This window comes from Phasianus colchicus, chromosome 1 (genome assembly GCF_987193195.1).
Source record: "Phasianus colchicus chromosome 1, bPhaCol1.hap1.1, whole genome shotgun sequence".
NCBI lineage: Eukaryota > Metazoa > Chordata > Aves > Galliformes > Phasianidae > Phasianus > Phasianus colchicus.
This window is the reverse complement of record NC_143436.1, coordinates 78153263-78169957: the sequence shown is the minus strand read 5'-3', so window position 1 is coordinate 78169957 and position 16695 is coordinate 78153263. Positions and strand designations below refer to the sequence as shown.

The 16695-nt window shown below is 42.9% G+C and overlaps 1 protein-coding gene and 1 long non-coding RNA gene across 4 annotated transcripts; one reads left to right on the top strand and one right to left on the bottom strand.

The window, feature by feature from the left end:
- The first annotated feature begins 1340 nt into the window (after positions 1 to 1340).
- MFAP5 (microfibril associated protein 5) lies at positions 1341 to 16639 on the top strand. Of its 3 annotated transcripts, XM_090148522.1 has the most exons (9): positions 1341 to 1586; positions 2143 to 2270; positions 2653 to 2715; positions 5293 to 5340; positions 7705 to 7740; positions 10804 to 10839; positions 11523 to 11610; positions 12059 to 12132; positions 12741 to 16636. In XM_090148522.1, the coding sequence occupies exons 3-9, from the start codon at positions 2655 to 2657 to the stop codon at positions 12860 to 12862; spliced, it is 465 nt and encodes a 154-aa protein (XP_090004648.1). In that variant the 5' UTR covers positions 1341 to 1586; positions 2143 to 2270; positions 2653 to 2654; the 3' UTR covers positions 12863 to 16636. The 3 variants fall into 3 exon arrangements, with proteins under 3 accessions (XP_090004648.1, XP_090004645.1, XP_031467382.1); XM_031611522.2 differs by lacking the exon at positions 1341 to 1586 and having other exon boundaries at positions 2221 to 2270; positions 12741 to 16637; XM_090148519.1 differs by lacking the exons at positions 1341 to 1586; positions 7705 to 7740 and having other exon boundaries at positions 2220 to 2270; positions 12741 to 16639.
- On the bottom strand, positions 2646 to 7533 carry LOC149919758 (uncharacterized). Its single transcript, XR_016470207.1, has 3 exons — positions 7354 to 7533; positions 5945 to 6134; positions 2646 to 2795 (listed from the first exon to the last, which is right to left on the bottom strand). It is a non-coding gene; the product is annotated as an uncharacterized LOC149919758 (long non-coding RNA).
- Positions 16640 to 16695: the final 56 nt, after the last annotated feature.

The window sequence follows — 16695 nt, the reverse complement described above, 5'->3', positions numbered from 1 at the left end:
CTACCCTGTTGAGCAGGATAATAAATGTCCAGTTTTCCCCATTCGCCGTACCCATGTCTTGCTGCTGCCCACTACCAGTGTTTTTCATCTGAGACCTAGAAGGACCAGGAATAAGCAAGCAGGCAGTTGTCTATTCTTGCAAGCACTGCCACAAACATTGCTAAGCTGCTGCTCAGCTGCTGTTAGGTAAGAGGTGCTGGCTTCAGTTCTGTTGCATGAGGTAACACTTCGGATCCCTTGTGACAGCTAGGACATACTAAGGATTTCCTTTTCCAATTACGCACTGTTCCTAGTTTTCAATTTGTTGCGAACTAGGGTGAGCCTTACAGCCTGCATCTTTCCCGTGCAATGTTCCTGTCCTCCATTGCTGTAAAGGAAGGGAGCTTGGGCCATCCCCTATCTTGGGAAGGCAGCAGGAGGCAGGAGCTGCCAGGGCTGCTGGAAGGGCTGGGAGTTAGTGGGAACTGCAGTAGGATTACCTGTGTTGCTCCCTTCATTTGTAATGTGCAGTGTCCTTGGAGGTGCAGCACAAGGAATTTTGAAGGATGGCATCAGTGAGGCTCACACCTCATTCCTCACTTTTCTTTTTGCAGTTTGTTTATATCTCTCCCATTTTACCACTTTTTCCCTTTGCACACACTTTCCATGCTCCCCATCCTTCCCAGACTGGCCAGAACAGCAGTGGTGCTGCAGAGCTGACCCCTGCCCAGCATCTTCTCCCTGTCCCCCTTGCACACAACTCCAGAACAGGACAATCTACACTGACAGCACCATTACCATCCTCTTCCCCATCTCCCTCTCCACTGCCATCTCATCTGCTTCCCATTCCTATTCCTATCCTCATCCCCTATCCCATCGCTATTCCCACCCCCTTCCCGTTCGTGATTCCCATCCCCATCCTCACCCGTTTCCCCAACCCTATGCCTATCCCCAACCCTATCCCCATCCTACCCCAATTTCTTTCCTCATCCCCTTCCCCATCCCATCCCTATGTCCATCCCCCTCTCCTTCCCGTTCCCATGCCCATCCTTATTTCCAACCCCTTCCCCTTACCCATTTCTTTCTACATCGCCATCCCCACCCTATTCCCATCCACCGCTGTGCCCATCCCCTTCCCTACCACTTCTTCATCGCCGCCCCATCCTCATCTCCATCCCTTTCACCATTTCATTCTCTCTCTGCTCCCGTCCCCGTCCCCATCACATCTGCACCTCCATCCAATTCCCAACTCCCGCCCCCGTCCGACTGCCGAGAAATGAGAACAGGAACACTCCTCCCGCCCTGGCGCGGGGCGGCGATTGATGTCATCACTGTTTCTGCCAGCTGTTTGGTTGACGGCCAGGCAGATATCTGCGCGCGGAGGGCGGGGGGAATGGTGGCACTGTGCCTTTGCCTGTGCAAGCGCTGCCCCCTATCTCGCGGCCGGGGCCGCCCTGTGCTCGCCGTCATTCTGCACCCCTCTTCGCCACAGTGGGAATATCCTTTCCCGTCCAGCTACCCGTCCCTCCGTCCCTATCCGCCCTGTTCTCGTGCCGAAGTGCGCCGACCCGTCCGCCGCTCTGGCTTCTGGTCCCTCTGGCTAAACGGTTTCGGATTTCTCCTGGCCAGCATCATTTGCAGCGCATGCCTGATAGGGCCGTCTATCTGGAATACTACAGTCCTGGGGAACATGGGGGAAAACTAGAACCCATCGTGTCACCGTGGCGAGCCGAGCATGTTGTTTCGGAAAATATAGAGTGGGCTGCATATTGTCAGTGTACAAAGACGAGACAGGGAAACGGTTAAAAAAGAGGATCGAGGGAACAGCTAAGTGGGAAAATGGGGCTTCGTGTAGAAGAGAGAAGGGAGAGCGAAAGCAGTGCATTGGAGGACAAAGCAAGACGGGAATGTTTAACGTCGGCACAAGAATCCGTCTCTGGTGCTGGGCCATCCTAGGGGAATGGGAGGAGCAGTTTTCCTTTGGAGTATAATAAACTCTGGAATGAGGGTGTGGGCTGCTGCTCCACACTACCCCCCCCCCCCCCTCATTCCAGCTGCATGATGACACCACATCCCACCATCTCACTGGCTTCTCCTTTTTCTTTCTTTCTTTCTTTCTTTTTTTTTTCCCCCCCCCCCCCCCCTCAAAATTGTATTTTGAAGACAATCAAAAGTAGAGCATGTTCTGGGTGTGGTTGCATTTGATTTACCCAATAGCCAAAGTGGGGGGAACTGCTAAAGGAGAAAGACAGAGCATCTGCTGCTGAAACAAGCGGAGACCAAGGGCAGCAGTAAGTGATGGGAATCCTATGTATTCTCTCAGTTCCCCTTAAAACACTGTTAAAGTGGGAGAGAAGGGAGGAAGAAGATTCTTTGCATGTTGGGGTTGCATGCAGAGGGGGCTTAGCAATCTGGATAAGAAAAGGGATGGAAGCTGAAACAAGGTGAAAAGAGAAAAAAAGGCAGATGGAGTTTTACATTCAGTCCAAAATGTTTAAGAAATGTCTGGAAAACTGGTCAGATTGGAAGGGAGACAGTGGGAGAGAAGCTAGAAAGAACAAATAGTTGTTAGAGGGAAATGGAGGCAGCAAGCAAAATTTCTGGGCTACAAGGGAGAATATCTCTGCTCACATTTTAATTTTTTTTCTGACCCCTTTCTCCTCTTCTCCACAGGGATGAAGACCTCTGCAACCTTTACAGCACTGTGTCTCTTAGCTTTCTCCTTGTCCCCAGCTGGTGAGTCTGTACTCCGAGGGGAGGGTTTCTTCTCCACCCTGGCTGCATGGAATGTCCTGCATAGGCTAAAATGCAAAGCTCTAAGGAGAAAGACAAAGACATGTAGAAGGATGGTGAAGGGGGAAGGACTGAACAGGAAAGAAAAAGGTAGATATAGGGCTATAAGGAAAAATTTAGGAACTAGGGACTGGTTCAACCCCCCATTGAATAGTGGGAGTCATGAGACAGAGATCCAAAGCTTGCACTATAGCAATGTTTGAGTAAGCAGAACACCCAGGTCTGGAGTTTAGAAAGAGAATTAGCAGTGCTTTATGCTATAGATTGTGCTGCACTTCATAGAGCTGACAACCTGTGTCTGCATGATCTACAGAGCATTTCCCAATACTCCACAAAATGTATTCTGTTGTAATTGTGAAAAAGTTAATGTCACCAGTGGTTACTGCTGGAGTGCCCCCACTTCTAGATAGGTCTTCTCATTGCCAGTAAATTTTGTCCATCTTTGTGTTTCTGTTTTGAAAACCTAGCTTCCACTTTATTTTGGTTTTGTTCTGTTTTGTTGCTTCATCCTTTTGTTGGTGTATCTTTGGCAAAAATTCAATCAAATTTCAAGAAGAAAAAAAAAAAGAGAGATCAGCATGAGACAGCACACTCAGAATTCTCAGAATAGACAGCAAAAGATTAACTCCAATGAGTGGAAAAAGTTTAACCTCAGAATGACTGCATGTAAGAGACCGATTACTGCACCTATTACATCCAAAGCAGATCATTCCAATCTACTCTCATCAGTACTCCTCTCATGCTGTATGAGATGGCTGGAGATGCACTTCCTTTGTTTTTGATGACTGCATAAGGATTTAACTGGAGTTCAGTTTTGCTCCCATAACAATTTTTTTCCTGTAAGCATGCATAGTAGTTATCTCAAAGAGGATGTTAAGTTTATGACTAAATTAGGAGGAGAGGCATCCAAGAGCTGGCTCCTGAAGGTAAAAAGTCTGTGATGCACAGAAGAAGACCTTAAATGAGGATTTCTTACTTTTCTGTATTTTGTTTTAGGAATTCTGTTTTAACTTGGACAATAACAGTAACCACCATCTGGTCTCTCATTGTCTTTTTCAGTTTTGGTTCATCTACAGATTGGTGAGTTAGGATTGTAATTTTGTCAGACCTCAAGGGTGAATTTACTGCAACCTGGACAATAATATGCAAGCATTTATAAAGCATGTGAATTGATTACCGGAACAAATACAGATTGAAGTAATTGAAAATCTGTCTAGAAATTCACCTCTTTTGTCCCCTGTCCTTGTACTCTGAGGTTTTACTTCACTCATGTCCTGTCATTTTAGAATTGATCCAGTTTTCTAGTCATCTTGCAGGGGGAAGAAAGGCTAGTAAAACTGTCATTTCAAAATTAAAAATTGTTTTTAGGTCAGAACCCGAGTCCTTGCTTTTTATCAAGAAAGTGAAGATCTTTTGCCTATGCTTATTACCATTAAGAAATTAACCAGAACTGGAAAAGTATGGGACTCCACTACCCTGTGTATGTAAATGATATGTATCTGGCTCTCCCTGGATCAACAACCAGCAGCTGAGCCCTTGCTGGCAGCTGGGTGTGGAACAGAATAGTCCTTTTATGCCACAGAATATGATTGAATAGAAATCCCAAGAGTTCTTCTGCATTCTGCAAGTAATGGCTCTTGGAATGAGGAAGGGCTGAGAATAAAACCCCAGACCAGATGGTCTTTACTCATGCAGTACTCCTATTAAGAGTAGAAAGCTAAAGGCTGAGTCCATAAGATGTAGCAGGATGTACTGTGTCTTGGGCTGGTCCTGCACACATCCCTGCAGTGCCCCAGATCACTGTCTTTTTCCTGCCAACTCTTTCCTTCAACCCATCTCTAAGTACGGAAACATTTTCCCTCTCTGTGTCTAGCAGGAAATATTTTCATATTCCTGGCTCCTGGAGAAAGCAGCTCTTTCACCCATTATGTTTGGATAAATGAGCAGTCCATTTCAATTCCTCCTCTGCCACACAGCACACACAGCCAAGCCTCCCTGAGTGTGGAAAAGATCTTCTACTCTGCTCAGTACTCAGGGAGGATGATGGACCAGATAATTATTTGCTAAAAGAGGCATGCAATCTGTTGCTTACTGTGCCAATGTACACAACTTTTGTGACCCCAAGCAAACAATTTCTATGAGTCGGATTCCTCTTTTTTTTTTTATCTAAAACAGATAGAGATTTTGACCAACCTCAGCAGGGAGGTAAGGAGCAATTTGTTACCAAAATACATCAAGGAGTGTTGCAGAAGTGCAAAGTCAATTTGGAGGTAATTACAGTCTCTTACTCTGCCCAGACTTCAATTCTGGTGGAAGCAGCAGATGGAGAATAAGGATTCACTGTATCTGAATGCCTTTAAAGAAGAAAACCAGCCAGCAGGGGGGGTTAAGGCAGAAGAAAGAGCATTTCTCCCTTCAGCAGTGGGTGGTGTCTCCTGGATAAACAAGCATCTCTTAACAAACTTCATGAAGACTTCTTATAGAAATCCCTCTCCTTTCTTCACTCTCCTCTCCTTGCAGGCTGGTTTCCATGGGTGGTCAACGGACAAGAACTGGAAAGTGTAACTGGTAAATATTACTGGCATGTTAATATATGAAAGAATGCTAATGTGACTTCATTGTCCTATATAGCTACAGTCTGGTTAGTTGCAAATGCTGTTCTTTGTTTCATTGCCTCTGACACTGTAACTTGTCTTTCAGGGAAGGCTTCTAAAATAACCTGCTAAATGTTATGTGCTTTTTATAAGTAATGTTGGGGTTTGCATGAAGTTACAGCAAGGGCTGTAAGATCACATTTCTTAAGCAGTGAGAAGCAGGAGCAACTTAACCACTGCTCAGGAAAATCCTGAGCAAAATGGTGCGTGATATACTTTAGCTGCAAGACTGCTGGAAAAGGATATTAACTGATTTTTATGCTGAATGTGTTGTTGGGGGTAAATTGCTTCATCCCTTTGTACCTTATTTCTTCCATTTCTGTGACATAATAACATAAAATAAATGTATATTTGCATCATGTTTCAGCACTTAGAGGGACCATAAGAGCCTGACTTTTCTTCAAACTGAAGCAACTGAGTAAGCTTTTAGACATTTTGGAAAACAATTCAGAGGCCAGTCCAAAATGTGTCAGCCAAGCTCCCCTTTCCTTCACACTTTGTCCCTCCATCACACCTACCTCAGTTTGCCATCTGTTGCCTTTCAGAGAAACTCATCTGCTGATGAATTCTTACAGTCTAGATTTTAGAGCCGCCTTGCTCCTAACATGCAGTGAACACTCCAGCTGTCTGTCCTACTGTTGCAGGAGCCATCAGTGCCTTAGCTTTAGAAGACTTTTCTTCCAATCATGATGCCTACAGTGGCCATATCTGAGAAATCAGAATATGAAACCAGAGTTCAGTAAGGGTTTAGTGTAACATCATAGGATCATACATAGTTCACTCCAAAAGTAATGCCTCCTATTTATTGCCATAGAAACTCCAACAGATACAAAGAGAGCAATAATACTGTTTGATACAGAAAATTTTCAGCTACAAAACACTCTTTTTCTACATAGTCTCCACCATTAGCTATGCATTTTTACCAGTGATAAACAGGAGCCTGCATGCTGCACTCGTAAAAATTCACATTGCTGTCAAGAACATTGGTTTGTCTTTCACATCATTGTCTGATGTGAAACACACCACCTCTTCTGAAACACACCACCTACTGCCTCATTGTGCTAGCATTCACTGTTCATTCTCCAGAAACATTCAGCAAGTATCAATGAATGTCAGTGGGTGCAATTTCTTCCAACACTGAGGATTCAATTACACACATTTGCTTCATACACACTTCCATGTCAGATGCTATTTTGCCGGAGTGCCCTTCTGCTGCCATCTGCCACACAACAACAAAATATAGAAGAAGATTGATGGAAGGTTCAACTTTTACTGCCATGCCATCAGTGTTTACGTGTGGTGTTCTGGGCCACCAAAATAAAATAGTAAGCATTACTTTTGAAGCAACCCCCATGGAACTGGTTGAGTTGGAAGGGACCATTAAGGATTATCTACTCCCACTCCCTTGTTCAAGATGTCAAGGGACATCTACAGCCAAACATGAACACTAAGCATTCCAATTCCAGTTCAGTCACTGAGGAAAGCAATGGATAAGGATGGGATGAGTTCACTACATTTATGTACCTACTGGATTGAATCCCACTTTCTCCTGAGCCTACCACAGTAGCCAAGATAATTCAAGCTAGCTATAGCTTGTCATGTAAGGAACAGCAAAAGTAAAGACAAACTCTCTCAGGACATAGAAGGACCTAGGTGTCCTGGTGGACAACAAGTTGACCATGACCCAGGGTACCCTTGTGGCCAAGGTCAGTGATATCCCAGGGTTCATTAAAAGGAATGTGGCCAGTAGACTGAAGGAGGTGATCCTTGCCCTCTGCTCTGCTCTGGTAAGGCCACATTTAGAGTATTGTGTCCTATTCTGGGCAATTCAGTTCAAGACAGGGAACTTAAAGAGACAGTCCAGTGGAAGACTATAAACATCATTACAGGACTGGAGAATCTCCCTTAGGAGGAAAGGGGGGGAGACCTGGGCCTGCTCAGCCTGGAGAAGACTGAGGGCAGATCTTATCAATGCTTATAAATATCGAATGGGTGGGAGTCAAGTGAATGAGGTCAGGCTCTTTTCAGTGTTGCACAGTGACAGCACAAGAGGCAGTGGGAACAATCTAGAACATAGAAAATTCCATATGGACATGAGGAAAAACTTATCCACTATAAGGTTTATAGAGCCCTTGAACAAGATGCCCAGAGTGGTTGAGGAGTTTCCTTCTCTGGAGATATTCAAAATCCACCTGGATGTTATCTACTATAATGAAGTCCTCCAAAGGTTCCTTCCAACCCCCATGATTTTGTGATTCTGTGACATTCTCTTTTCCAGGTGATGTTCACACAAGCTCTCTCATCAGCACCCCTGGTAAGTACTTACCTTTCAGCAACTTCAGCCTTCTTTATCCCCCTGTTCACCTTTATTCTCACTTATATTGCCCCAGATGTTAAGAAACCCCTCTTCCCCACCTTTGACATCTGGCAGTGCTCTTCCAGAATTTATGGTTCTCAGAGAGTCTTTTCTGTGCACCATGCAGGGAAGTGAATAAAGGTAGCTAATGATTTGTTCTCCAAGGAATTGCTGGCTTCATCTGGTGTACTCAAAACTGTCTGAAGTTGATTGCCCTGCAGGAAGCCATGAAATCTGAAGCTTACACAGCCTGAGCTTCCAGAGGAAGTTCCAGGGGAAGTAAGCAGAGACTAAGTGACAAGGGAGAGAAATTGGCCACAGGTTCACCTGTCCTCCCTGCCGCACCTGCAGCTAATGTGGGTGGGGAGTGCCACTGGGAAGTGGCAAAATATAGGTGAAAAATACGGGAAATGGGGGGCACTCCAGATGAGCACTTACTCAGGCAGGTCCAAGCCCGGCCCGGCACGGCTCGCATTGTGGCCCGCCCCCTGGTGGCGGCTCTTCCCCGTCGAGTGGCCGGGTGCGCACTCGTCGCTCTCAACAATCAAACATCGGTACGTGATTGGCACTGTCTGTGCTGAAATTAGGGCACGGGGGGGGTGCAGTTCAGGGCTGACTCAAGTTCTTGCAAATAATTTTCTGCATTTTGATACACTGGCTAAACACAGTCCTGTGAACAGCGAAAAATACACAGCCATGCTTTCTGTTTTGATACAGGAATTTAAGAGCAGGCTTCAAGATTGCCAAAAAAATCACCAGTTTATGTTTGTGACTCCATTTTCAGTCAACATAAATACATCACCTGCAAACTTTCAAATAGAATGTATAGAGTTTCAATCAAATATTCAACTGGAAAAAATGATCATATCTGTTTATTAGACTTTTATAAGACCTCTCCTAACAGAGAAAAATATCCCTTGCTCACAGTCATGCCTTACTCATGTCATTGCTTTTGGCAGTATGCACATTTGTGAGCAACTACTGTCAAGGATGAGGAACAGGAAGAGTAAAACATACTTAAAAATCTCTGATGAGTACAGTGATAACTCACAAAGAATTGCAACCAGTGCCATCAAGCCAGATTGATGCATTAGTTTCACAAAAATATGGTCAAATATCCCACTAGCTTCATGTTTTTGTTTCTCTCCCAATAGCATATATTTTACAAGGGCTGTTCTGAATGTAATGCCTGCTGTTTTATTATGTTGTCCCGTGACATCAGAGGTGGATGTTGGTGGTATGACAGTAGAGGTTGAACCTTCCCACCAATATGCTGTTACTTTTTGTTGATGTGCGACAGATGGCAGCAGAGGGGCAGTCTGACAAAATAGTGTCTGACACTGAAGTACTTAAGAAGCAGGAGTATGTCACTGAATTTCTCCATGCAAAACAAAGAAAGAAACAACAACAACAACAACAACAAACTGATTTTCTTTGACACTGAACATTTCTAGAGACCAGTGATGTCTCTAGATGTGAGCACAGTAGTGCATTTCAGCAATGGTGACAGTGGGTCACCTCCACTGGTGCAGATTTTAACAAGCCTGGCATGCATCCTCTTGTTCATCACAGGTGAAAATGCATAGCATTGCATAATGGTAGTAACTATGTTGGAAAAATACTGTTTTGTTGCTAGGAATTTGCTCTATCAAGCAGAATTACTGTTCTCATTGTATCTGTTGTAGTTTCCATGGAAATAAATAGGAGGTATTACTTTCAGAGCAACCTATGTATATGCAGCCTAAGACAATTTATCTTCACTCAGTGCAGTTCAGGCAAGCCAAAAGGTTGGACAGCTATGGCTTACATCATGCAAATATGAGAGCCATGTCTTGCTGTGGGGATTGCCCCAGGGGAATCAGTGTCTAGAATATCATGGGTTAAGCAGAAAACACTGGGAAAACACAGGCAGAGAAAAGTGGAAGCATAGTATGATGTTCACGTAGTTCTTGATCTTCCTGGTGGCTGGTGTGAGGTGACTGCAACATACATGAATCTCACATTCGGTCTGTGAGACTGGACGGTCTGTAGTAGGATAGATAAATGCACTCTGTGTCCACAACAAAATTACTGTGGCTAACCTGCTTCTAAACCTGAGAAGGCTAAATGAGGCCTTGACAGAAAACTTTTCTTTCAAAATACATACTGTGGAAGGATCAAGAAGAAACTCTGCAGAGAGGATGTGCCATGGAATCCATCTCTGCCCTACAGCATCCCATCAGCTGTAGAAAACCCAGCATATTCACAGAAGCCTGCAGTTAATCTGAAAAATCAGATTGTTGATGAATGTATGAACAACATGTGTTATGTCTACAGGTCAGTAGTGATGAGCCATTGGCAGAACTGTGGGAGGAACAAAGAGGCTGAAATCCTGAAAGTCCCTAACTGGAGCCCCAGTACCCAGGAGACTCTTTTTGTAGATGTCCGTTTATATTATCTGTGTTTCTGGTTGACACTGGAACTGTGCAGGAGTTTTCCATTACCACTGATGAAAACTTGCATCTGGCAAGTTGTCTGAGTCCCTTTCCAGTTTGTCACTGGGTAAACAATAAAATGTACTGTTTTACTGTGGTACAGGTGTATTGGTTTATAACAGGGAACAATAAAACCAACCTCCTTTTGCTTTCTTGTCATGGGCATTAAAAAAACAGCTGGTCCAGCTAGTAAAAGCCAGTCACAAGCTTCTTTGCTTGTCAAAATGGATGGCAATTACTGTGACATGTACTCAAGCTTTTGAATTATAATTCAGGATGCCTTTTACAGTGTGATTTTGAACAATAGTGGTAATGCTTTATGCTAAAGCTTGGACAGATTTTTACCATTGTTGGCTCAATAGCTGACACTAGATTCACACTGGGTTTGTACTTTTTATTACTTTGTGCAAGTAACAAAGAAATTTTTTTCACATCAGAAGTTACAAAAGAGGACTTTTGAAAGAGCTTTACTTTTTTTTTTTTTTTTTTTTTAAATAAGCCAATGTCTAGGAAACCACACTAATTTTGCTACCTTTCTGTCTTTCAGTTCAGTCTGACAGTGAAACTACAACAGCTTCATCAGGTATGTTTAAGTTTGCTGCCTGCACCTTCTCACTGACTCACTTTCACCCACCTTGTTACCTCTCCAGGTGGGTGCTGCCTGAGCACCAAACTTTGTCTCCTCAGACCTGCTGGAAAATTCACTTCATCCTGTTCCTTGTATTAAGGGTACTAGATAATGGTAGTAGTAGAAATGGAAATCTTTCACTGGGTGGCTTGCCCAGGGTGGGAAAAATTGGCAGATCACAAAACCAGGCATGTTAAGTGGTATGTCAGAAGGAAATTCAAGAAAACTCATTATAGTTAACCCCAGTCAGTGGGCTTGATTGTCCAAGTCTGTATCCCAAAGTGAAAGACTATAGATCTATTAGAAACAAGTTAAATGTGCAACCATAATTTATGTTTTGTTTATTTGTATCTGTCCACTTCAAAGAATATGCCTTCCGTGTTGAGGATTCCCAGTAGGGTTGTTTTGTACTTCATTTTCCCTTACTTTTATCTTATGAGGAAAGGTGATCAGAAATATTTGCCTTATTTTTCTCTTCTCTAAGACATTCCCAGCTCTTACATGAGAATGGAAAATAGTTGCTAGCAGCTTTCACTAGAAGCCTGGAAAACAGTACCTAGTAAAACAATATGCGTCCGGAATGCATACAACTGCCAGTGATGCTGGATTGAACCTCTGTGTATTACGTGTGTTCTCAGATTGTCGTGAGGAACAGTTCCCTTGCACACGCCTGTATTCCGTTCACAAACCAGTAAAGCAGTGTATCAGCTACCTTTGTGTTACCAGGTAAGAAAACTGCAGTCTCCAAGAAAAGCCCTAAAAACCCTCCAAAAATGGCACATCCAGTTCAACAATTGTTTCCTTTGGAAACTACACCTTCCTTCAAGTTGGTGAGACCAGTTGGTGAGATTAATCCTACCCTCAGAGCTGCCCTTTAAAGTTCTTAATTAAAACAATATAACATCTATTATCTGAGCAGCACTAAGGAGCTACTATGTGTCCTATATTGTAATCCTCATATAAGTCACTTGGCCATACCATGAAGACTTGACAAAGGTTACCATTCTTTTGATGATAGCCTTATTCTGGACTGATCGTTCCAAAAAGATTTAGGATTTGCCTCCTCATCATGAATATAAACATGAGTTTATGTTTATTGCCTGTCTCTTTTTTGTTTCTTTTTATTCCTGTGCTTTTCTCTGTTGTCCTTGGCATTCTCCTGGTGATCTTACAGTGTGCGTCGCATGTACGTAATAAACAAAGAGGTGTGCTCTCGCATTGTCTGCAAGGAAAATGAAGTCATGCAAGGTGAGTTACAGTACAAGATAGCGTAGGGGAGGGAATAGAAGAATAATTGCAGCCATCTGATACTGTCTCCAAACTAACATTTCCCAGTCCCAATCTACATGTAGTATGTTCCCTAGACTAATTTTGGGGGAACTCTAATGCAGTGCAGGCTTGCATCCAGTACACATGCCATGAAAAGCATGGGAGGCAGATTTTATACTACCAAAATTTTGAGAGCTCTTAATTGTGCCTTGAATTTGCTTGGTTTTCATCATGCTCTGCTAACCCCAGACAAGCCTTTACTCAAACTTATATTCCTTTGAGGTTAAAGAGTAACTCTCAGTATTTCTATTCATAAATAATAAAAAAAAAAATCTAGATTTCTTATGTAGTCTTTGCTGTTGCAGCAAAAGATGTATGATTTTTATATATATTATATATTAATAAAGTCAGAAGAAAATGAAAAAAAGCCTAAGGTTTTATTCACTTGCCTCCTATATGTGAGGATTCAGCAGTTATAACAGTTTCTTCAGGCACAGTGAAGAATATACTCCTAAATTTTCTGTAGTGACAAGTTTGAAGGAAGTTTTGATTATCTGTCAGCATGTATTTATGTGCTTTGTTTTCAGATGAGATCTGTCGCCAGCTGGCTGGCCTACCTTCTCGACGTCTCCGCCGATCTGGGCAACTCCCATATCTCCCTTGCAAACAGATCCTGGAGCAGCAGCACAGGAGGCCTGATGCTCTGTGAGCTACCAGAAGTAGAAGAGAAAAAAGAAGAGAGAGAAGAGAAATCATTATCCCCTGCCCACAGCCCAAGACAAGTCCTTCTTTCTTGTTGTGATTCCCCCACCATTTTCTTGCTTCTCTGTCTTCTCCCACATCCTCTTCTTCAAGTGCTGCAGCGCACAGAGTTCCCTATCTGTCATGGTAGCTGCAACTGTTTTCTAAATCTGTTGCTGAGGATGTGGGATGCTCCCCTTTTCTCTCAGTTTCTGTTTGGCAGGCTTGTTTCCCAGAGGTCCTTATATCTGTGTATTGTCTCTGCAGAGAAACATGAATGGAGATGGGGTGTCCTCTCCAATGGTAGAAATGCCGTAAGCTGTGTCTCATGTGGAGGAATGCAAGACTGTATGCACAAGGCTTTATGCCCTGGCCTAGGCTTCTTGCATGGTACGAGTATGAGTTCTGATACTCTTAGTCATACTGTTCCTCTCCAGTCCTCCATGGCTACTGAGTTTGCTCTGTGTCTGCTGGATTCAGAGAGGTGACAGAACTGGGAGGTGAGCTGTCTTCCACCCAAGGCAAACCTCATTGTATGGCAGCAGATGATTTGTAACTACCTCTGGGAAGTTCTTCATTTCATGCCCATTGTCTCCCTCACACAAATGCTACCAAAAAGAAGAATTCTGGATTTAATATGGCATTATACTTTTATCAAGAAGATTATGTTCCCTAGAAGAGAGATCTCTCTCCTCATCTCTCCTTTTCTCTCCTCTGCTCTGCTCTTCCCTTTCCACTGAAGAAAACTCTTGATACCCATTTCAGACAAGTTTCAGGAAGCAGGAAGTATGAATACATCTGTTCCTAAGCCCAAGAGAGCCCCAAAAACATGTGTGTCCTTAAAGAACTGGGGACTTGCTTCTTGTGTGGTGAAGGACAGGGCAAGAGACCATGAATTAGCTCCTGATGACTTGTTTGATCTAGTTTCGTCTATATTCACCAGCTGCTGAGTCCACTTTCACTATCTCCACTTGAGTTCCTACCTCCTGACCTGGTGTCTTCTGCACAGAAAGGAATCAAACTGGAATGAGATGTGGTAGAGGAATCATTATCTGGGATCCTTGGGTTTTCCTGCAGGTTGTCTGTGTGCTGTATTGCACAGAACTGGGTGCTGGTGGGGAGGTGGATACATCTCTAGGTATGAGCATAGAAACAGGCCAACCTTGGGAAAATAATTCACTCTGGTAGCACTGGATGTCTGTTGGCTGCTAGAGAACCTCACTTTTCAGATGCACAGAAAACATTTCCAGGTGTATGGTCAGTGTTCTGAGATTGGATAAGGGAAGTGGTGAAGAGCTGTCTGAAGAGTCTTAATCACTCTTTGTGACTTTTGGTGGCATGCCTAACTGTTCTGTGGAGCACTTTATCTCAGCATCTATCTTAATGCAGCAGATCAGTGAGGAACTCTGGGCACTGTTCCTATCTCTAACTCATAGTTTGCTACAGCATGTATTCATGCTCACAACACAATATACTCTGCTACTGAACTGAGTACCATTCAGCCTGGCAGGAACAGCGGTCTGCTGAACAACCAGAGTAACACAATATATAAGTTTGCTGTGCAGAGTTAGAATTCTCAGAAAACTGATGAGAGCCTCTCCACAATACTTGGATTTCTGCTGTACACAGACAGAAGCTGCATTACATCCTCCATGTACGGAAGGACATCCTGCAGAGACATGTTTGCTCTATATAAGGTCAAAATTGGCTAAATGAGCCAAATCTCTAACGGTTAATAAATTTTACAGGACAAAGAATTTCAAATTATGCAGTGCCTGCATATACATACAAAAGGGCATAGCCCTTGTACACAGAGGATGATGTTCCTCTTGAGTACTCCAGGCTCAAGAGATTAGGGATGGATGAGGAAATTATACTGATTACACATCTATGTGGAGAGAAGGGCACCAAGAACTTTATCTCAAAACTGATCGAGTAACTTGCAGTCACTGATTTCTATGCTGGGATGCCTATGAAGCCCCCTCCTCATGTCCTGCCCCCCTGTAGGATGGAAATGAGAAGTTAGAAGGAGCTCTTGGAAATTGGACTAGGGCAAGTCTCCACCCTGTATTTAGAGTTGAATATAAGCTGATATATAGATATATAGATATATAGATATATAACTGCATAACATATCTACTGTACAGTATATAGAAATATTCATACAATCTGGGGAATAGTTAGAAATCTTTCTGTTGCTTGCTTTCAGCAAGGATAGGAAGAGGTGCTCCTCCCCAGGAGAACACTGTTCTAATGCTTGAGTCCATATAATACACACAAAACATTAAAAGAAAGGTTATTTTCTGTTTTTCTTGGCAAATCTCATGCGTCTGAGTTTATTTGTGTCTAGCTGTATTTCCTCCAGCTTTGTGGGTAGACTTGATTCCAGCCCAAATCTGCCATTTGGACCTCTTTACTCCCTGCTAGCTCATTCCTGAGCTGCTACCTGCTTCACTCATGAATCACAGGTCTTTCCAGGAGCTCATTATTTTTTTTTCAGATAAAGAAAATTATCCTCAGCTTTTTTTTTTATTTTTTATTTCCCATGGATGGTTGTGCTACATTTTTCTGACAGTTCATAGTTGGAGAGCACAATGATAACTTGAGATGTGTGTTGAAGATATGTCTTCCAACCAATCATGTGCCATGACTTACTGGTAAAGAATTACTGTCTCCAAGTAAAATGGTAAGGTGGTATGGTGGTAAAATGGTAAGTAAAGAACTGTGATACATCACTTTATAAGCAAAGAATCTGCTTTCTAGTGACATTTAACTCAGAAATATGGAGAACTGAAAGATTTACTATGTTAAATAGTATACATCTAGATCAAGAAGATCAGAAAAATTATCTTTATTTGGCTTTCATGTAGATTCATCAGATGCTAACTGCACATATTTCAGTTACAAAGAAGGAGAATTCGATGCATGGAGGACTTTGAGCAGTGTCCATTCTTGTCCAAGAGAACTACATTTAGATAGTATTTCTAGAACAAAAATGGCAGTGACCCAAGTTGCCCATTAAACTGCATCTAATAGCATCCCATCACTCTTCACGACTGAAGCACACAGTGCACATTCTTGCACAATTCTATCCCCTAGAATCAATATTTCTTTCTGGTTAGCACTACTGAATCCTTATTTCACACTGTTAGAATAAAAACAACCTCAGCCTGAGTGACTATAAATGGCGCTCTCATCTGCACAGGCCTGAACCTGTGTAGAGTTAGGCTTTGACTCATGAGCTCTTTTGTATTTGCAGTGTATTTCTGCCAGCAGATCAAAGGGCTGAAGTACCACTTATGAAGAAAGTATGAAGGAACTGGTCTTGTTTAGCTTGGAGAAGACTCTGAGGAGATCTCATTGCATCCTTCCAGTACTTAAAGGGAGCTTATAAGCAGGAAGTAGACTGACTTTTTACACAGTCTAATAGTGATAGGACAAAGGAGAATGGCTTTAAACTAAAAGAGGGGAGATTTAAGTTAGAAGTTAGGAGGAAAATTTTTACTCAGAGGGTGGTGAAGCACTGGAATAGGTTGTCCAAAGAAGTTGTGGATGCCCCATCTTTGGAGGCATTCAAGGTCAGGTTGGATGGGGCTCTGATCCAGTGGGAGGCAACCCTGCCAGTGGCAAGGGAGTTAGAACTGGATGATCATTAAAGTTCCCTTTCAACCTAATCCATTCTATAATTCTATGATTTTCCTGTTCAAGTAAGTGATTTCCTTTTAATATAAATGTTTTCAATAATATATGTTAAAATGCAAGCTGCACGTACTTGCCAATCTGTTGCCATATATAAAACAA